This window comes from Entelurus aequoreus, linkage group LG06 (assembly GCF_033978785.1).
Source record: "Entelurus aequoreus isolate RoL-2023_Sb linkage group LG06, RoL_Eaeq_v1.1, whole genome shotgun sequence".
Taxonomy (NCBI): Eukaryota; Metazoa; Chordata; class Actinopteri; order Syngnathiformes; family Syngnathidae; genus Entelurus; species Entelurus aequoreus.
Window position 1 is genome coordinate 75298548 of NC_084736.1, and position 23144 is coordinate 75321691.

The 23144-nt window shown below is 38.6% G+C and overlaps 2 protein-coding genes across 2 annotated transcripts in view; both read left to right on the forward strand.

The window, feature by feature from the left end:
- The window catches only part of gcn1 (GCN1 activator of EIF2AK4), a 59955-nt gene extending 44014 nt beyond the window's left edge, over nt 1–15941 (forward strand). Inside the window, exons 50-57 of the mRNA XM_062051530.1 lie at nt 2278–2508; nt 2593–2786; nt 6270–6384; nt 7552–7648; nt 9917–10065; nt 11535–11645; nt 14745–14966; nt 15047–15941. Of these exons, the coding sequence (XP_061907514.1) occupies nt 2278–2508; nt 2593–2786; nt 6270–6384; nt 7552–7648; nt 9917–10065; nt 11535–11645; nt 14745–14966; nt 15047–15172 (1245 nt within the window). The 3' untranslated portion in view covers nt 15173–15941. The remainder of the gene's footprint in view (nt 1–2277; nt 2509–2592; nt 2787–6269; nt 6385–7551; nt 7649–9916; nt 10066–11534; nt 11646–14744; nt 14967–15046) is intronic.
- Nucleotides 15942–18915: 2974 nt separating this feature from the next.
- The window catches only part of rab35b (RAB35, member RAS oncogene family b), a 29133-nt gene continuing 24904 nt past the window's right edge, over nt 18916–23144 (forward strand). The window contains exon 1 of the mRNA XM_062049672.1: nt 18916–19197. Within this exon, the coding sequence (XP_061905656.1) occupies nt 19146–19197 (52 nt within the window). The 5' untranslated portion in view covers nt 18916–19145. The remainder of the gene's footprint in view (nt 19198–23144) is intronic.

The following is a 23144-nucleotide window of genomic DNA, read 5'->3' on the forward strand; positions in this document are numbered from 1 at the left end:
AAAAGGGGTATAAAAGAGCAAACAGGTGAAATGTAACAAGAAAATGTTACAATGTTTACTCTAATAACACAAACTTTCTTTAAAAAATTATAATTAATCAAAATCAATGTTATTATGAATTTTGGGAAATGTTGCATATTTTGTGTTTGCCATTTAAAAAACTAAGTTTTTATTTTTTTTATTTTTTAAAGAAGGGCCTAAAACAAACAAACAAAAAACATAAACAACAATAAAAATTATAATTGACGGATAGATCTGAAGTTGATCTTGAGACAATTGTGTTAAAAGTTAAAAAAAATGTATGATTTATTTTTTTTTAACTTTACTGAGCAGGACCTTTTTGGATCCCCAATCATTTTAGTGGGACTTTTTTTTTGGAGTGTCATTGCTCAAAAAATAATAATTAATTAAAATCAATGTTATGAGTTATTGACCTGTTTAAGGCTCCAATTATTATATCATCCAAAATATTCCACTTAAAATTTTTATTGGGTGAAAATATTGCATACTTTGTGTTTTTTCCATAAGAAAACAGGATTTTATTTGACAAAAAGGGCCTACAACTTAATATTGACCTTGAATAATAATACTGAATAATGTGAAGTGAACTATATTTATATGGCACTTTTCTCTAGTGACTCAAAGCGCTTTACATTGTGAAACCCAATATCTAAGTTACATTTTTAAACCGGTGTGGGTGGCACTGGGAACAGGTGGGTAAAGTGTCGTGCCCAAGGATGGGGCAGAAGCGGGGATCGAACCTGAAACCCTCAAGTTGCTGGCACAGCCACTCTACCAAACGAGCTATACCGTCCCAATGATGACACATGATAATGACACATTTTTTATATTTATTTGACCAAAACCCTTTGATCAAGCCTAAGTGGAGGCCTCAACGTATATTTTTTTAAACAAATTTTGTATTGGTTTTTAAAATAAAAAATATCAAAATGGCCCCCGCTTGCTTTGATTTTTCAGTGTGTGGCCTTCAGTGGAAAAAGTTTGGACACCCCTGTACTGTATGATACCAAATACATGTTTATGCCCTTGGACTGGCTGACTGATGTCGACATAATCCAAAATAGCAATTGCCTGCATGTTAAGTCTCACCACAGACATAAGGATAATAGGATTTTATGGTAGAATAGGAATGGACTGATTTTTGAACCTATTGCATTTTGTTGACATTCCTTTGCTCCATACCTGCCTATTTCAATTTAGATTAAAGTTTTCGTACGTGTGCAAATGGTTACATACTGTTGATCTAAAATAAAAAATAATTGTTGATGCTTTTTTAAGCTAACTAATGTTTTAATGCTGTGTAACTAGACTAGACTAGAGATGTCCGATAATGGCTTTTTTGCAGATATCCGATATTCCGATATTGTCCACTCCAATATCAACCGATACCGATATATACAGTCGTGGAATTAACACATTATTATGCCTAATTTTGTTGTGATGCCCCGCTGGATGCATTAAACAATGTAACAAGGTTTTCCAAAATAAATCAACTCAAGTTATGGAAAAAAATGCCAACATGGCACTGCCATATTTATTATTGAAGTCACAAAGTGCAATTATTTTTTAACATGCCTCAAAACAGCAGCTTGGAATTTGGGACATGCTCTCCCTGAGAGAGACTATGAGGAGGTTGAGGTGGGCGGAGTTAGCGGGGGGTGTATATTGTAGCGTCCCGGAAGAGTAAGTCCTGCAAGAATTCTGGGTATTTGTTCTGTTGTGTTTATGTTGTGTTACGGTGCGGATGTTCTCCCGAAATGTGTTTGTCATTCTTGTTTGTTGTGGGTTTACAGTGTGGCGCATATTTGTAACAGTGTTAAAGTTGTTTATACGACACCCTCAGTGTGACCTGTATGGCTGTTGACCAATTATGCCTTATTCACTTGTGTGTGTGAAAAGCCGTAGATATTATGTGATTGGGCCGGCACGCGAAGGCAGTGCCTTTAAGGTTTATTGGCGCTCTGTACTTCTCCCTACGTCCGTGTACACAGCGGCGTTTTAAAAAGTCACAAATTTACATTTTTGAAACCGATACCAATAATTACGTAACTGATACTGATAATTTCCGATATTACATTTCAAAGCATATATCGGCTGATAGTATCGGCGGTCCGATATTATCGGACATCCCTACTTTTAATGTATAATGAAATGACATTTTATTTTGTTGGTACAATAGATAAATGAATGTAAACTGTTTTAAAACCAAAGCAATCAACTGCTGCTCTGTTAATGATGATCTTTTTTTGTTTACAGGGTGTTACTTGCATACTGCCTGTCCTGAGAGAAGGGGTCTTAACTGGTAGTCCTGAGCAGAAAGAAGAAGCAGCCAAAGCATTAGGAGGGGTCATCAAACTGACGTCCCCTGAGGCCCTAAGGCCCTCTGTGGTCAACATCACTGGTCCACTTATTCGTATTTTGGGTGACCGCTTTGCTTGGACAGTGAAGACTGCGCTGCTAGAGACTCTCACCCTGCTGCTGGCAAAGGTCTGTTGTTTGATCCCCTGCTTGGAAACGCCCTATCAGATAATCACAGACCATTACCCTAACCCCTGGTATTCTGTCTTGCAGGTCGGTATTGCCCTGAAGCCTTTCTTGCCACAGCTGCAGACCACCTTTCTTAAGGCTCTGCAGGACTCAAGTCGTGCAGTGAGGTTAAGGGCTGCTGAAGCTCTGGGCCAACTGGTTTCCATCCACACAAAGGTGGACCCGCTCTTCACAGAGCAACTCGCTGCCATTCGCAACGCAGAGGACTCTGGAGTGAGGTGTGTACACCTGCTGTAGAGTACTGATTGATCCAAAATGGAATAATTGAACCAAAAGATATTTGGCTGTTGGAAAGGTGTGTTATACAAGGTATATTATATCCCATGGTGATATAATGGGGCAGCGGTACCTCATTCTGTAAGGACGTAGGCTTGGGAATGCGGTTTTTAGTCCTGCAACAGACAACAATGGCAATTTGTTGTTTAAGGAACGCCTGTCTGCTGCTTGACTACTGGTTAGGTTCCCCTTTGCTGTGGAATTTTTTTGAGTGCAGAAAACTTTGCTTTCAAATATATGTATTTTGTATACCGTATTTTTCGGAGTATAAGTCGCTCCGGAGTATAAATCGCACCGGCTGAAAATGCATAATAAAGAAGGAAAAAAACATATAAGTCGCACTGGAGTATAAGTCGCATTTTTTGGGGAAATTTATTTGATAAAACCCAACACCAAGAATAGACATTTGAAAGGCAATTTAAAATAAATAAAGAATAATGAACAACAAGCTGAATAAGTGTACGTTATATGATGCATAAATAACCAACTGAGAACGTGCCTGGTATGTTAACGTAACATATTATGGTAAGAGTCATTCAAATAACTATAACATATAGAACATGCTATACGTTTACCAAACAATCTGTCACTCCTAATCGCTAAATCCCATGAAATCTTATACGTCTAGTCTCTTACGTGAATGAGCTAAATAATATTATTTGATATTTTACGCTAATGTGTTAATAATTTCACACATAAGTCGCTCCTGAGGACAAGTCGCACCCCCGGCCAAACTATGAAAAAAACTGCGACTTATAGTCCGAAAAATACGGTATTTACTACTTCCATCTATCCATTTTCTACCGCTTATCCCTTTGACATCTCAAAATTGAATTTCCTTTACATTAGACTAACTATGGAGTTGTTTTGATCAGGTGAGTATACTATAATTCAAAATCTGACACTAGGTGGAGCAGACCTATGATCATCAGATACCTGCATATCGGAATGCATGAGAATATTGTAGAACAAACTCAGCAAATTGACATTGATACAAATACCATTGACTTCTATCAAAGGCATAAAAAATGATAAGGCAAGCTGGAACCCCTGTTGATTCTGACATAATGTCGTCAATAGACAAATGGGGAGATAGTATTATGAGATTATGAGTACTCTGAAGGAAGAAAATTATATTTGACCATTTAAACAGTGAATAACACTCATTTATATTACCGTATTTTTCGGATTATAAGTCGCAGTTTTTTTCATAGTTTGGCCGGGGGTGCGACTTATACTCAGGAGCGACATATGTGTAAAATTATTAACACATTAGCGTAAAATATCAAATAATATTATTTAGCTCATTCACGTAAGAGACTAGACGTATAAGATTTCATGGGATTTAGCGATTAAGAGTGACAGATTGTTTGGTAAACGTATAGCATGTTCTATATGTTATAGTTATTTGAATGACTCTTACCATAATATGTTACGTTAACATACCAGGCACGTTATCAGTTGGTTATTTATGTGTCATATAACGTACACTTATTCAGCCTGTTGTTCACTATTCTTTATTTATTTTAAATTGCCTTTCAAATGTCTATTCTTGGTGTTGGATTTTATCAAATAAATTTCCCCCAAAAATGCGACTTATACTCCAGTGCGACTTATATATGTTTTTTTCCTTCTATATTATGCATTTTCGGCCAGTGCGACTTATACTCTGGAGCGACTTATACTCCGAAAAATACGGTATTAATAAAAACGCTTCATATTGGCTTTCTTACCGATATGACGATACGGGCAGCACTCCGATTGCCGATTCCCATATCTACCGATATATGCAGCAGTACTTCTCTTAAACTAGTGTCAGGTCACATCTTGTTTAACAAATGAACACATTATGCTTATTTTACTTTTTTTTCTTTAAAAATAAACACTGTTTGTGCTAAATAAGTCAAATACTACAATTTCAGTTATAGAAAAAGTGCCATTTTTATTTTTAACATTTTGTTTCAACAGTCATTAAAAAATTGTGAGCAATAGTCAACTAAAATAACATGTTCTGTTGTCAACAAGTAAGGCAGGTTAGTAGGGGTGTAATGGTACACAAAAATTTTGGTTCGATTAAAAAACCTCTAAACCTCGGTTTAGAGGTCACGGTTCGGTTCATTTTCGGTACAGTAAGAAAACAACAAAATATAAATTTTTGGGTTATTTATTTACCAAATTTGCAAAATCTTCCACCAAAAATATTTTTCTTAGTGGAATATTTGATGTGAAGTAATCGGAACCTTGGATAGGTCAATAATTCATAATAACATTGATTTTGATTCAATATTATGTTTTGAGCAATGACAGTTTGAAAGAAAAAAACCGATTTGTTTTATTAGTCAACATTGCAACTTTTTCTAAATTACATTTAACCTTTAAGCTTTTTTATTTCACTTTTGTTATGTTTTTGTTTATTTTAATAGTATTTTTAGAATGTGCCGTGGGCCTTTAAAACATTAGCTGTGGGCTGCAAATGGCCTCCGGGGCACACTTTTGACACCCCTGCTATAGATAATGAAAAATTAAATGTGATAAATCTATGGATAAAAAGCAGAGCCTGGCGACGCATGCGCGTTTATCATAACTCTCTCGCTCTCTCTGTCTCTGCCCCTCCCTCACCAATGCTGCTGCGCGCACAATTTTCTTTTGTTTTTAACCCCTTCTTAACCCTGAACGCACATTGAAAATACACGCAACCCTAACTCAAAATGCCGGACATTTGAGGCATTTAAGAAACTCCGCCCTGACAGCTCCGCAAAAGAGGACATGTCCGGTGAAAAGAGGACGTATGGTCAGTCTATCGTAGCCCGTTAGCTGCTAGCATGCCGTGTGTTGTGCCTCAGTGTGCATTGTTTACACAATGTTACGCTACTTAATATGTTCGTGTGGAAATTCGTTCGGTACACCTCCGAACCGAACCGGAACCCCCGTACCAAAACGGTTCAACACAAATACACGTACCGTTACACCCCTACAGGTTAGTCTTTTGATTAAGTTCATGAATAAGGTACAAATAAGGCTTTACAGCTATAATATACAATTTGGAAAGGTGCACATTTATTTGGGGAATAAACATCCATATAAGAACAAAGTATGAAACTCTGGAAATGTATAGTGCATTGTAAATCAAATGTATTATTATTACACATCAGAACGATAACTGGAGAATGTTCGTCTGTTGGGATACATTGTGGTCGTGTACGGCCATGAATTTCTGTTATGCATGTTTTATTGTAATTATTTAAAGCTGCGTGGTTTACAAAATGCTGTAATTTGATCATCAAAGTTGTATAAGAATAGACAGTACAGTGCAGTTGTTTGTATCCCGTGTGTATTACCTTGTGGTCGTCTGTTACTGTGCTTCTCTAATTGTGTATGTTTTGTTAATTACATGTCTCGTTGCCTGTTACTGTGCCTTCTGATAGGGAGACAATGCTACAAGCTTTACGGTTCGTCATTCAAGGGGCTGGATCAAAGGTGGACCCAAACATCCGCAAGAACATCATCAGCACATTACTAGGCATGCTGGGACATGATGAGGTATGCCACTGGAACTTGAAGCATAAAACTGGAAGTGAGACTTTTATAACATCTGTGGTGGCATGGCTGTAAATTGTATTTCCACAATACAGTTAAAAAAAACAAAAAAACTGAGAACATTTGAGTTATGTATTTTGTGGCATGGATAAACAGAAGTATGTGAGAGGATGTGGTTTGCAGCAGAGATAGTGTATGCTCCATGTCAGTCAATAGTCTCTTATAATGTCTGCCCATCTGTGTGTGTGTGCGTGTGTCTGTGTGTGTGTGTGTGTGTGTGTGTGTGTGTGTGTGTGTGTGTGTGTGTGTGTGTGTGTGTGTGTGTGTGTGTGTGTGTGTGTGTGTGTGTGTGTGTGTGTGTGTGTGTGTGTGTGTGTGTGTGTGTGTGTGTGTGTGTGTGTGTGTGTGTGTGTGTGTGTGTGTGTGTGTGTGTGTGTGTGTGTGTGTGTGTGTGTTCCGGCAATGCTTACTTAATGAGGACATCGCTCTGTTTACACAGTCACCTTTAGGGGACCTCTGACGGTATGGGGACAAAAAAACAGGTCCCCTAAAGGGAAACCTTTTTAAATGATAGTCAGATCCATTCTGAAGATGCCTAAGTGATTTTTAAGCATTTTCATACAGCATGATTATAAAACATTGTTACCTTAAAGTATGATTCACATTCAGAATGTTCCATCCTTCTATATATGGTAGTTGGAGTTACAGACAACTTCATTACTGCTAAATAGCAGTTTTTAGTAATGTCACAGAAGATGCAGGATTTGCTTTAACATTTAAGTGGTGAAACTTCCTATAAGAGGACAGCTGTAGTTGCTATATTCTGAGGATCATGTCATATTTCATTTGAACTTTTTTTTTTTTAAATTTTTTTATGGTACTCATTAGTCACGTACAAATTTGTGTGAATTATGCAAAATTATTTAAATTCGGTCCCCATGAACCATATTAAGTCTTTTTCCCCCACGGTCCCCAGTAAGAATGACCAGCACATTGCTTCATCAATCCAGATATTTAAAGACGTGTATGAGCTAACTGGGCAGTGGCCATTTTACATACATTTTTTTATGCCTCCACAACCTGTAGAAAGGGTGGTCCCCACAAGTGATGATCAAAAATTGGTCCCCATTCCAAATGATAACCAGTATGTGTGTGTGTGTGTGTACATAGGATGCAACTCGAATGGCTTCAGCAGGCTGTGTTGGTGAACTCAGCCCGTTTCTGTCAGACGAAGAGTTGAAGAGCGTGTTGCTTCAGCACATCTTGGGTTTGTAGCTAAATACCAATTTATTGTCCTGTGTATGTCTAAAGCAGTGGTTCTCAAATGGGGGTACGCGCACCCCTGGGGGTACTTGAAGGTATGCCAAGGGGTACGTGAGATTTTTTTAAAATGTCTCTCAAAAAGAACTGTGAAAAGAAATGCAACAATGCAATATTCAGTGTTGACAGCTAGATTTTTTGTGGACATGTTCCATTAATATTGATGTTAAAGATTTATTTTTTTGTGAAGAAATGTTTAGAATTAAGTTCATGAATCCAGATGGATCTCTATTACAATCCCCAAAGAGGGCACTTTAAGTTGATGATTACTTCTATGTGTAGAAATCTTTATTTATAATTGAATCACTTGTTTATTTTTCAACAAGTTTTTAGTTATTTTTATATATATATTTTTCCAAATAGTTCAAGAAAGACCACAACAAATGAGCAATATTTTGCACTGTTATACAATTTAATAAATCAGAAACTGATGACATAGTGCTGTATTTTACTTCTTTATCTCTTTTTTTCAACCAAAAATGCTTGAATTTTTAAAAAATTCACAGGGGGTACATCACTGAAAAAAGGTTGAGAACCACTGGTCTAAAGTACCTTCTCACTCATCTAGTTTAACAGTACCGTATTTTTCGGAGTATACCGTAAGTCGCTCCGGAGTATAAGTCGCAGCGGCCGAAAATGCATAATAAAGAAGGAAAAAAACATATAAAAGTCGCACTGGAGTATAAGTCGCATTTTTTGGGGAAATTTATTTGATAAAAGCCAACACCAAGAATAGACATTTGAAAGGCAATTTAAAATAAATAAAGAATAGTGAACAACAGGCTGAATAAGTGTACGTTATATGAGGCATAAATAACCAACTGAGAACGTGCCTGGTATGTTAACGTAACATATTATGGTAAGAGTCATTCAAATAACTATAACATTTAGAACATGCTATACGTTTACCAAACAATCTGTCACTCCTAATCGCTAAATCCCATGAAATCTTATACGTCTAGTCCAGGGGTCGGCAACCTTTACCACTCAAAGAGCCATTTTGGCAAGTTTCACAAATTAAAGAAAGTAATGGGAGCCACAAAAATGTTTTTAAAATTTAAAATGAAAAACACTGCATACAAAGCTTACATGCTTTGTGCTATGTTAACCAGGGGTCTCAGACACACGCACCGGCACGCACTATAATGTGGAAATTTGATGTTAGTGCAGCCCGCGAGTTTTGGATGAATGTCGCATGCGTCACACTTGCCAACCCTCTCATTTTTCCCGGGAGACTCCCGAATCTCAGAGTGTGATGGCCCTGCATTTGGCGCCCTCTACAGTCTGCCCAAGCAGTGTTCCTGCTCGACCACAAGTGGAATGCAGCTTTAGCTTGCTCACGTAAGAGACAGCAAGGCTACTAACTCAGCTGCCACACATCTTACACTGACGGTACCAATACCCAGAATCCCATGCAGCCCTAACTCTTCCGCTCAACCAACCACGAAGAGGGGGGGGGGGTTGATGTGTGGGGGGATTTGGTGGTAGCGGGGTGTATAATGTAGACCGGAAGAGTCAGGACTGCATGGGATTCTGGGTAATGGTTGTGTTGTGTTTATGTTGTGTTACAGTGGGATGTTCTCCAGAAATGTGTTTTTCATTCTTTTTTGGTGTGGGTTCACAGTGTGGCGCATATTTGTAACGTAACAATGTTGAAGTTGTTTGATACGGCTACCGTCAGTGTAAGCTGTGTGGCTGATGAGTAAGTATGCTTTGCTGTCTCCTGTGTGAGTAAGTAATAACAACATGCAACATGTGGCTGGACTGACACGCTGTAAGTAAATGCTATAGAGGACAATTACTGCAGTGCAGTTAGGGCACGCCCTTTATATAGTAATTAGAGTGTTAATATGATTATTTTTCCCTGGGAGCAATCTATGAGAGACACTGACATCCATAAGTCTCCTGGGAAAATCGAGGGGGTCGGCATGCATATAGCTGAGCCGCATCAGAGTGGTCAAGGAGCCGCATGCGGCTCCGGAGCCGCGGGTTGCCGACCCCTGGTCTAGTCTCTTACGTGAATGAGCTAAATAATACTATTTGATATTTTACGGTAATGTGTTAATAATTTCACACATAAGTCGCTCCTGAGTATAAGTCGCACTATGAAAAAAACTGCGACTTATAGTCCGAAAAATACGGTATATGTTTTTTTCCTGAAGCATAAGTCTGTATATATTACTCATTTATTTATTGTGACTTTTACTTTTTTCAGCGGATATGTCAGGTGTGGACTGGATGGTGCGTCACGGTCGCAGCATGGCTTTGGCCATAGCTGTCAAATGTGCGCCTGCAAAGTTGTGTGGGAAGGAATACGGCGATAGTGTGACGGAGACCATTCTGACCAACGCCACTGCTGACAGGGTGAGGGGGAATCTTAGAAGTGTGTTTGACTTTGAGAATCTCATCACTCCTTTTGTGTGTTTTACTTAGTATTACCATTGACTATTTTAAGATTAAGAGTAGTTTATTTCAAAGGGGACTATGCAATTTCATTAAACACAAAAAAGCCAGAATTAGCCAGAAGGCTATTTGTGACCTGTGCTGGCAAAATCAGTCACAATGAGGAAATTTTAAAAACTGAGTTATTGTTATTTACACATTCTCCATCTAAAGACCTTCAAAATGATATATGGTTTGTTGGAATCGGACAGAAAATGACCGAGTTACATCCGATTGAAGTCGACCAAGTTTGAGGGTCCGTTTTGAGAAAAAACAGCTTAAAGTTTACTGTTCCAGAACAGAATGTGCCAAAACAAAACTCCATAGCAACCATACCCTAAGAGTCCTTGTAGCAACACCAAAATTGGTACAATTAAAGTCAAATCCCATGTCTAAAGGAAAAATATATATTCAACTCTATTGAAAACGGTTATGTACAAAAATTTCAACACTGTTATGTCACAGTTTTTTTGTTCACTGGTCAGTTTGTCAGCTGGTCAGCTGTCCGTAATATTCCTGACCAGCAGCACTAAGAAGATTCGCCGACTGCAGTGAATTTAGCGCACTTGCAACCGCCTGTGTACCCTCTCCACCTTCTAAATCCATTACGGAATGTAAAACAGTCTAACTTATCCACAAAAATAATAATTAAATGTTCGAAAATCACCTTTTTTCACCAAATATTCCGCTCGAATTACTGTGTGTTGTTTTTCATCAGGGCGCTGCCATGATACCACAATGCACCGCGCGGGGTGATTCAACCAATGAGGGTACGCCTCACAGCGACCGGTGTTCCGGTTAGCAACAAGCCGGATTTGTTTACGTCGGGACAGGTTTAAAAACTCGAATTATATTGGTTCAGAATGGCGTCATCGGGAATTCCATGCTCATTTTTAGAAAGTAGGTAAACTTGGCGTCACAATGATACCAAATATGGCTAGGGGGATTCCCCCTTATTGCCGCGAGTGAGCGTTGAAAACACTTGATTTTCTCAAGGAATTTTAACACAAAGGACTAATTTCTGAAGACATACCTCGTACAAAACCTTCAAATAAAGGTGATTTAAGATGTTTTCTTGCTATGTCAATGATTGGGATCGCTAGATTGTGGCTTTATGGACTCATTTTTGTGAAAATCTCAATTTCAACCAAGATCAATTTTTTTCACTTATTTTCCTGTAGGTCAAAATTAGCCTGTGCATATTCCGACTCATTTTGCCAGCAGGGGTCACATTTTTCATTTGTAGTCCCCTGGCCGTGATGTAAAAAAAGCAGTAAAACTACAATTCAAAAGAAAAAAAAAAGTAAGACTTGGCTACCTGTACTGTAATACACGCACACGAGTCATTCTTGTAAATATGACCTTTTCATGTGATTGAATTCCTCTTCCAGATTCCCATTGCTTGTAGCGGGATTAGAGGGATGGGATTCCTGATGAGACACCAGCTCAGCGTGGATGGAAGCAGTAATATTTCCCAGCGCATCATCACGCAGTTTGTCAAGGTATATAGCACAACAGAACTGGCACTTAGATGACATATCATCTCGCATACATGCAGGTTCTTGTAGGAAAGGGGTGTCTGAACTTTTTACAGGTGAAGAACAGACAGAGGGCAGTCACTTCGATACATTAAAGATGCTAGTGTAGATCAATATATGCTGAGATATCTGAATGAAACACCACGTTTTTTCTTTGTGTTCTAGGTTAAAAAGCTAATTTATGTAAGATCTAATATATATCATTTTAGACACCATTGTTGTAGGTAGGGGTGTAACGGTACGTGTATTTGTATTGAACCGTTTTGGTACGGGGGTTCCGGTTCCGAACGAGTTTCCACCAGGCTCTGCTTTTTATCCATAGATATATCAGATTTAATTTTTTATTATCTATAGCAGGGGTGTCAAAAGTGTGCCCCGGAGGCCATTTGCGGCCCACAGCTAATGTTTTAAAGGCCCACGGCACATTCTAAAAATACTATTAAAATAAACAAAAACATAGCAAAAGTGAAATAAAAAAGCTTAAAGGTTAAATGTAATTTAGAAAAAGTTGCAATGTTGACTAATGAAACAAAGCTGTTTTTTTTTTCTTTCAAACTGTCATTGCTCAAAACATAATATTGAATCAAAATCAATGTTATTATGAATTATTGACCTATCCAAGGTTCCCATTACTTCACATCAAATATTCCACTAAGAAAAATATTTTTGGTGGAAAATTTTGCAAATTTGGTAAATAAATAACCCAAAAATTTACATTTTGTCATTTTCTTACTGTACCGAAAATTAACCGAACCGTGACCTCTAAACCGAGGTACGTACCGTACCGAAATTTTTGTGTACCGTTACACCGCTAGTTGTAGGGTTTTATTTAATTAAACATTATTTAACTTATCTATTATATAATTGTACACAAATATAATTAGTCACAGACTCACACGTTATCACACCAATTGTAGATATCATAGTAATCTTATCATTGTCTTGACTCGACTGTGAAACTAATTTAAATGAACTTCTTAGAAATGACATTATCACGTACCGCAGGGGTCGCCAACCCGTCAATCGCGATCGACCAGTTCTGATCTTTGGGACCCTACTGGTCATGGCGAAAATATTAGAAAAATAAATCTGTATTAATATGACATCAGTGACACCCCCATGCGGGGAGTGACCAACAGACTTGCCAACAGACATGCATTTTAACCCCTGAACCCATACCAATCATTTGGCACCGGTACCAAAATGTATATTGATACTTTTCAAGGGAACTACAAAAAAATATCAATATTGGCTTTATCTTAATGGAAAATCTTAAAATACATTAAACCTATGTTGCCTATTGCACTCAAAGAACAATTTTAGTGGTTAAAAAATAAAAAGGCATTAAACACTTTGTGCTTTTCTTGTTGCTCTCAAAGAACAATTTGCTATTTTCTATCATGGTTTCCCGCAGCTCATTGTTGTTAAGGCGGCCGCCTTAACAACAAAGTGCCACCGCTTAAACTAAAGTCAGTGTTTCCCATAAACTGGCAAGATACCTGTGGCGGTGGGGGCGTGGCTGTGGGCGTGGTCACCATGACATCATCGAGTAATTTGCATAATTTACTACAATGATATGATTTTCTCTAAAAAGGCTCAAAAAATGTATACTTACTAATTAATAATAACAGTTTTGTTTTAAACGTCCATTCATCCATCCATCCATTTTACAATATAATTACAACACTTTATGTACATATTTATATACAGATTTGAACAATAAGTTATTCACTTAAATATATTTATTAATTGTGGTTCTTACAAAAAATATATCTTATAAAATATAAAAGCTAAAATGTCTCTTAAAGCTCTGCCCCTTTAATTAGTGCATACTAAATAATTTAACTTTAGCCGACTACTACAACCATATTATTTACCAGCAACATAAAGTGAAACAGAGGCGGAGGTGTCCTGCCACAGTCAGTAACAAATAAACAGAAAACAGTAGTGGTCAAATACAAATAAGGCAACAAGAGAAGTATCCTACACTTCTCTTATGTAAAGTAAATCTGAACAGCCTATATGGGCATCTACATCAACTATATGTTTGCCTGAGAAGCTGGACAGGACCCAAAAAAAAAAAAAATTATTTTATTTTATTTTTATTTAAAATTTGTGGCGGACGTAATTCTTTCGTGGCGGGCCGCCACAAATAAATGAATGTGTGGGAAACACTGAAAGTCTTAAAAACAATGTAAAGAAAATATATATATATTTTATTTTTTTGTCCTGTAAATTAAGCATGATGAGTTGAGCATATGTCAGCATGTGGCCCCACTTTTAACTCTTTTTTTTTCAAACGCTTATTGCAAACGCTTATTTACAGTAAGTCATTCATTTGACTTAGTCATTATTTTGTCTTAGTAAGTCAATATTTACTAAGTCCAAATAATGACATACTTAGTATCTCAGGTAACCAGGACTGTTTTGTGTTTTGTTTTTACATTACGGAAAAAATATTGTGATATACATCTTATATTGCCATTCAGCATACAGAGCGGAAAACACAACCAAACATTGTAGGCTTCTTCATTTTCATGCGACGAAGCCGGCCTACTTTACCACAGTCTGTAGTCTATTGCCCCCCCCCTCCCGGCAGCGATGAGATGGAGACGTGATGGTGGCGACAGGCCAAATTACACTGTTCCTTACACCCACCCAGGCCCTTCCCCGTCCGTGTCCGCCTGTCCCGGGCGACGCCTCCTTCCCCCCTGGAGAGACACCACCTTAACTAACAAATATTCTGGGGGAAACACTGTCTATATTACATATAGTCTGACAAACAATAGAATAAAAAGCTTTATTGACATGATGGCACATTTACATTTTTGTTGTACATATTAATAAAATACTTACAGTATACATGCAGTTACACAACATCACAGCTTTGGGATCTTCCTACTGGAAAAACTTGAGTGGTTTAACTTGTGAGACAGCGCCCTCAAGTGGATTCGTAGCTGCTCTCTTTTTTTCCGCCCTGTGGATAACGCTGTCAAACCACGTTCTGTTTAGGTTACCATTAAAACTATTAGAATTAAAATGTGTGCGTGTGTGACCCCACAGTGTCTTCAGAACCAGTCCAGCGACATCAGGCTTGTGTCAGAGCAGGTCCTGTGGTGGGTCTTTCAAGATCCGGCTACGCCTGCTTTGGAGACGGGTCAGATCAAGTCTTTGCTGAAGACACTTTTAGACAACACCAAGGACAAGAACACCAGCGTGAGAGCCCAGAGTGAACACACCATCGTCAACCTGCTCCGACTGCGACAGGGAGAAGAATACTTTCAGGTATGACAAACAGCAGTGAGAAATGCAAATGGGAAAATATTTTCACTGGAAAACTTTTGATGCTCTGCTTTGTCGCTCAGATGATTACCGCCATTCTGGATTCGGCAAGCAACGACCTTCTCTCAGAATGTCACCGCCGCTCGCTGAAGAAGATCGCCAGCCTGCCAGACTCCAATGAAGAGATAGATGACACCATACTAACGTGATTGAGCTATTGAAGTCAAACAGTAGATGGACTGACATGCTCTCCAGAGCTTCAAACACCACTCGTCTGCTAATGTTGCCCCTTAGAGTGGAGACGGTTTTCCCACACAGGAACTCAAGATACTTGCCAGCCAGTACACACATCAGCAAGAAGTGACGTGTAATTTGCCCTCTCAGCTTTCTTCCCACCTTATTTTCCACAGCAAATTCACAATTGGACTAGAGGATTATGCATTTTTATTTTGTAGTTGTCTAATTTGGTAGGCTCTGAATTGAATTGTTTTCAGTTATCTAAAAGACCATGTGAATGCGGAACTGCTGAAAAATAGTTTTCACCCCTGAAATGACCCAACACAGATTCTTAACGGGCTGTCGAAATACACAATGTGCTGGTTGTCTTTTAAAATGTGCCACAAGTTCCTGTGCTGCAAAACATCTGCTTAGCCTTTCAATCACACCACCCCCCGACTCTTTGATTATTTTAATGGCCTTTAACCCCAATTTATAGCTCAGTTATTTTACAAAATGTGTGCAGCAACAAGCCCTGTACTGAGGTTTTGATTTGTTTCAATTTTAGTAAAAAGGATTTACAATTCCGATGTATTAATTTTTCACCCCAATCTGTTAAGTTTTTGTCAAAATTACATAAGACATTTGGGGGGAGAGGGGGGTGTCTCTAACAAGACCATTGTTGTGGTTGTAAAAAGGCAGTATAAAATAAAAATACCTAATTTCAGTCTGGAACGTCTAATATTTGGGAACACATGCTCTATTTCAGTGGTTCTCAAAGTAACACCTGAAAAAATATTTGGCTCTTCAAGAACCGACATTAAAATACAGTAGCGTAGTAGGCCTAAATATTCATTAAAAAACAAGGCAGAGGTTTTTGTTAACCAGTATATTTGATATTATTGGCCACTGTCGGTAACATTACCACAGTTTGAACAGTAACACTGTCTTTGACTATTTAAGTGATTATTTGGCATACCCCTAGATCAGGGGTCGGCAACCCAACGTGTTGAAAGAGCCATATTGGACCGAAAAACAAATCTGGAGCCGCAAAAAGTTAAAAGCCTTATGTAAGTGTTATAATGAAGGCAACACATTAAGTAAGTGTCTCAGAGGGTTAGATAACTCCTGGAAATTACTGGCTTAGAATGGCCAAAGGTGTCCAAGTTAAAGGAAAGGACAGGCTGTCTTCTTCTAATGGATTTATTACAATCTTTGCAAGCTGGGTAACGTTTGCTGTGGTCTGGAACAACATGGCACACAATACGAAATGCAGCCAATATTACATACGGATAATGTGTCATGAGACATGCAAATATAAATTAAATACACAGAGGACATAATTAACTCAAATATACCTACAAACGAGGCATAATGGTGCAATATGTACATGCAGCTAGCCTAAATAGCATGTTGGCATGGATTATTAGCACGCCACGCAAGTCAATAACATCAACAAAGCTCACCTTTGTGCATTCACGCACAGCATAAAACGTTTGGTGGACAAAATGAGACAAAGGAGTGGCATAAAACACGTCTTTCTGTGGCAGCAATAGAGAAAGTTGTACATGTAAACAAACTATGGTGAGTTCAAAGACTGCCAATATTAGTAGGACAAATCAGCGCAGGCCAAATACTGTCATCAGTGAAGCATAAACATAACCATATTAAACAATGGGGTTTCTAACAATTGGGAAGGTTTGTGTTATGTTTGTCCTACAGAAACATTAATAAAACAAATATATTTTTCCATTTTTGAAAAAGCTCCAGGGAGCCACTAAAGAGCCGCATGTGACTCGAGAGCCGAGGGTTGCTGACCCCCGCACTAAATAGAGCAATGTGTATCACAGTTTGAGAATTACTGCTCTCGTTCACCTTTGACTAGCTTCAGGCCTTTCAATTTCAGTTTTTAAAAAAAAAGCAAGATTTTTGGGTAAGTGAGTTTGGTCAAGAACTTCCAAGTATAAAATGACCCAAGTCCTCAGCAAATTCTTGAACAATTCACATAAGCACTTCAAAAGCTTGCAAGTCTTACTAGAAATGACAACTGTCCATGTTGTATGCAGCATTGTTGGGAGAGGCTGAGGCTCGATGTCTGTCAACATACATAATACTGTTTTTCAACCACTGTTACCACCCACTAGTGTACCATGAGATACAGTCTGGTGGGCCGTGGGAGTTTATGTAATTTCACCTAATTGGGTTAAAAATATTTTTTGCAAACCAGTAATCATAACCCGCAAATGTGCCGTTTTTGAGTGTCGGTGCTGTCTAGAGTTCGGCAGAGTAACCGTGTAATACTCTTCCATATCAGTAGGTGGCAGCAGGTAGCTAATTGCTTTGTAAATGTCGGGAAAGGGTATCTAATGCTTAAACCAAAAATAAACAAAAGGCGAGTGCCGCTAAGAAAAGGCATTGAAGCTTAGGGATGGCTATGCAAAACTAAAACTGAACTGGCTGCAAAGTAAACAAAAACAGAATGCCAGACGACAGCAAAGACTTACAGCGTGTGGAGCAGACGGCGTCCACAAAGTACGTCCGTACATGACATGACAATCAACAACAAAATAGGAGCGTAGGACAAGAACTAAAACACTACACACAGGAAAACACCAAAAAACTCAAAATAAGTCAGGGCGTGATGTGACAGGTCATGACAGTACACCTACTTTGAGACAAGAGCTATAGTGATGCATGCTTGGTTATGGTTTGAATTCATATCCAACAATTGCGACAACGACTTTTTATTGTCAATATCGGCTGCTGAGTTTCATTTTTTTTAATGTTTTCTGCTTGTGGTGTGCCTCGGACGGAGCCCCTACACCGCACGAGAAAGTTTTTTGTGCGCACGAGAAACTTTTTATAAAGTTATAAAAAATAATAATAATAATTTATAATTTTGTTATTTAAAAAAAAAAAATTTTAGTCATGTATCATGTATTTATACATGTCTAAAAAAAATATAATAGCTTATTAATGCAGTGTTTTTCAACCTTTTCTGAGCCGTTGCACATTTGTTTTCATTGAAAAAATCCCAAGGCTACGGAGCCCCTAAAGGGACATGGGGGAAAAACATTTTTTTTCTAATTTATTTTATTTATTTATTTTTTTTAGACATGTATCTCGTGCACACGAGAAACTATCTTCTGTGCACGAGATAGTTTCTCGTGCGTAAGAGATACATGTCTAAAAAAAATATATATTTTAAATTGTATTTTAAAAAAATTTCATAACTTTATAAAAAGTTTCTCGTGCGCACTAAATACATGTCTAAAAAAAAGGGACATGGGGGAACATTTTTTTTAAATAATTTATTTATTTTTTATTTTTTAGACATGCATATCGTGCGCACGAGAAACTTTTTATAAAGTTATAAAAAAAATTAAAAATAACATTTATAATTGTATTTTATTTTTTTAGACCTGTATCTCCTACGCAGGAGAAACTATCTTGTGCACAAGAGATAGTTTCTCGTGCGCACGAGATACATGTCTAAAAAAAAAAAAAAAAAAAAAAAAAATCTAAAATTTTTTTTTTTCTCCCATGTCCCTTTAGGGGCTCCGTAGCCTCGGGATTTTTTCAATTAAAAAAAATGTGCCCCGGCTCAGAAAAGGTTGAAAAAACACTGCTTTAAAAAGCGGACATTTTCAGTGTTAATGTGTGGTCGTGTTCAAGTCGTGACGTCATATTTGAATGTGTGCTAACAGTGTTCCTCAATCGCGATGAGCGCGCCCCTCTCGCGCATGCGCCGTGCAGTTCCACCAAGAGGAGGAAGCGGAGTTTCCGGCTGCCGAGAACCGGAGATAAACGACACCGGCCTCGGGAGGGAAACCGCTCCTCGCTTCGGTAGTTTTATCCCAGCGAAACAGGGGGCTTGGGGTGTAGTGTTTTTTTTTTTTTTTTTTGAAGGGACAAGGACCCACACAAGCCGTTCACAAGGCGGGGGTGAGCCACTTATCCACCGGCATGGCCAGGGACTACGACTACCTCTTCAAGCTGCTCATCATCGGTGACAGCGGTAAGTCGACGGCGGGGATGCAGCACGGGAAGTCGGCCTGGCTTGTTTTTTTTGTTTTTTGGGTGTATGTGTAAACCCCGTGATATTACCACGTTGTCTCTGGCTTTCTGTTTCATATGTGTTTTATTTTTTTTGTGAATTACATGTTTTTATGTAACGTACCCAGCTGCCATGTTTAGTCAGTGACAGGGCGGAGGTTGTGTGTCCGGGCTGGGCATGTCTCTTGATCAGGCCGGATATATCGCCATGACATCAAAAGTTCCCCCCTCCCTCTAACATGTCCCTATTTTTAGTTGTGGAACAATGTTGGTTTAAAAACATCCATGTGTTAATTAGCCGATGGAGCCAGTTTGCATGTGTCCTCAGTGGCGGCAGCTAGCATATTTTTTGAATGGCTCATAAATCTGCTATGTATGCTAGCTATGCTATGCTAAGCTAGCCGCAGGCTACACGTTTAGCGCGCTTAGTACGATGCTAAACAACGCCCAGGGTCACCATTGTTCTCCATTAACGCTTCGTAATAGCGACTATGGCCATACCTGTCACTTTTACTGAAGTGTGACTATCACCGTGGTTATAGTATTAACGAAAGTACACGTCCGTTAAATTCCTTGTTGAATGACCACTTCCTGTGCTGATATTAAACCATTGTCATAAAAATAAAGAACTGCTTAATGTAAGCAAGAACATGACTTGCAAAATGCATCTCGCCTCTAATTAGGTCATTGATTGATTGATTGAAACTTTTATTTTAGTAGATTGCACAGTACAGTACATATCCATCCATTTTTTACCGCTTGTCCCTTTTGGGGACGCGGGGGGTGCTATAGCCTATCTCAGCTGCATTGGGGCGGAAGGCGGGGTACACCCTGGACAAGTCGCCACCTCATCGCAGGGCCAACACAGATAGACAGACAACATTCACACTACCATGAATTGATTAACATGGACCCCGATTTAAACAAGTTGAAAAATGTATTCTAGTGTTGCCATTTAGCGGTCAATTGTACGGAATATGTACTGTACTGTGCAATCTACTAATACAAGTTTCAATCAATCAAACATTCACACACTAGGGGGGTGCTGGAGCCTATCTCAGCTGCATTCGGGCGGAAGGCGGGGTACACAATGTAAAAAGTCAGTGTTAAAAAAAAAAAACTAAAATTAGGGGTATTTTATTTGAACTAAGCAAAATTATCTGCCAATAGAACAAGACTTTCCAAAACAAGTAAAATTAGCTAACCTCAATGAACCCAGAATACCTTAAAATAAGTATATTCTCACTAATAACAAGTGCATTTTTCTCGGTATAAAAAGAGACCTTTTTGCTCAATATGTTGAAAAATATACTTAAATTAAGTAAGTGCTAGTGCCATTGTCTTGACATAATGATATGCATACATCATGAATTTTTTTTCATACTTGAAGTAAGAAATTATTACTTTACCTTAGTTTTATACTTGAGTGTTGATGACACAGCTTTGCAACAGTTGACATTCTAGTTTCAAGCATGTTTTACTCAATATAGGTCATCAAATCTCAGCAACAAGCTGTAATATCTTACTGAGATCATTTAGGAACAAAACCCTTAAAACAAGTAAAACACTAACATAAAATCTGCTTAGTGGGAAGAATTATCTTATCAGACAGAAAATAAGCAAATATCACCCTTATTTGATATATTTTATCTTACTTAGATATCAGTTTTTGCAGTGCACCCTGGACAAGTCGCCACCTCATCACAGGGCCAACACAGATAGACAGACAACATTCACACACTAGGGCCAATTTAGTGATGCCACTCAACCTATCCCCAGGTGCATGTCTTTGGAGGCGGGAGGAAGCCGGAGGGAACCCACGCAGTCACGGAGAGAACATGCAAACTCCACACAGAAAGATCCCGAGCCTGGGATTGAACTACTCACGACCTTCGTATTTGAGGCACATGCACTAACCCCTGTTCCACCGTGCTGCCCCATATGATATATACTTTTATTAATAGTTTACTCAGTACAGTACATATTGCGTACAATTGACCACTAATTGGTAACACCCGAATAAGTTTTTCAACTTGTTTAAGTCGGGGTCCACGTTACTCAATTCATGGTAACCTTCCTGGCCAGACTTTAACTGACTGCTTTGAGGGTTGTGGTCCTCTAATTCATTGCCTATCCTCTGTCTGTGGGCACAGTGATGCTAGTGTTCCTTCACTTGCATGCTGGAGGTCCAGCTGACAAAGCTGTAATGTTCTTGTTGTTGGCCAAAGATGCATTGAAGGCTTCCCATGTTCATGTGCCAACACATCTGCTGCTAAGAATTAAGATGTGCGTTCATACTTGCTATTTTTGTTCCGGTTAAAACAAACTCTAGCCTGCGTTCTCTTTTGAAACTTTTATTAGTAAATTGCACAGTACAGTACATATTCCGTACAATTGACCACCAAATGGTAACACCCGAATAAGTTTTTCAACTTGTTTAAGTCAGGGTACACGTTAATCAATTCATGGTACAAATATATACTATCAGCATAATACAGTCATCATACAAGTTAATCATCAGAGTATATACATTGAATTATTTACAATCCGGGGGATTGGGGGGTTAGGTTGCTAGCTTTGGCTTCAAACACTGATGCATGCATCGCATAACTGTTTCAGATGTCTATGTTTTTGTATCTGTCCCTATTTCAAATAAACCTCTATAATAATAATCAGCATATTTCAGTCATCATACAAGTTTATCATCTGAGAAATGGACATTGAAACAGTGTAGGTCTCACTTTGTAGGCTATGTACAGCGAGCAGTGAACATAGTGAGCTCAGAAAGCATAAGAACAAGTATATACATTTGATTATTTACAATCCGGGGAGGCGGTTAGGCCAGGGTTGTAGCTGCCTGGAGGTGTTCTTTAAGTGCGGTTTTGAAGGAGGGTACAGATACACTTTCTTTTACACCTGTTGGGAGTGCATTCCATATTGATGTGGCATAGAAGGAGAATGAGTTAAGCTAACCTTTTGTTAGATCGAAATCTGGGCTTGACGTGGTTTGTGGGGCTCCCCCTGGTGTTGTGGTTATTGTTTGACATGTACTTCGGTATCAGGGAGGTGTAGCGAATTTTGTAGACTAGGCTCAGTGCAAGTTGTTTTACTCTGTCCTTCACCCTGAGCCAGCCCACTTTGGAGAAGTGGGTAGGAGTGAGGTGGGATCTGGGTTGGAGGTCGAGAAGTAACCTGACTAGCTTGTTCTGGGATGTCTGCTAGTGTAACGGTCAGTACTTTTCCATGCACTAATTAGTCTGATTTGTCAAATAAAATAAAGAAACATTTTACAACAACTGCACTTTTTTTTGGGAATTTTACCAATCGTTCACACTAGGGCTGGGCGATATGGCCTTTTATTAATATCTCAATTTTTTTTAGGCCACGTCCCGATACACGATATATATCTCAATATTTTGCCTTAGCCTTGAATGAACACTTAATGCATTTAATCACAACAGTATGATGATTCTATGTGTCTACTGCTTGGCACTCAGCATCAAGGGTTGGAATTGGGGGTTAAATCACCAAAAAATTATTCCCGGGCGCGGCTACGCTGCTGCCCACTGCTCCCCTCACCTCCCAGGGGGTGATCAAGGGGATGGGTCAAATGCAGAGGACAAATTTCACCACACCTTGTGTGACAAACATTGGTACTTTAACTTAACTTAACTTTAACTACATAAACACATTCTTGTTCATACTGCATTAATATGTGCTCATTTTAAACTTTCATGCACAGAGGAAAATCACAACTAAGTCAATTTACCAAAACTGTATTTATTAAACAGTGGCACAAACATTCATGTCATTTCAAAACAGAAAGTGCAAGATTGTCAGAGACATTTTAAAACAAGCTATGAGTGCACTTTTGTGCATGATGTCACTAAGATGACATATCAAAACACT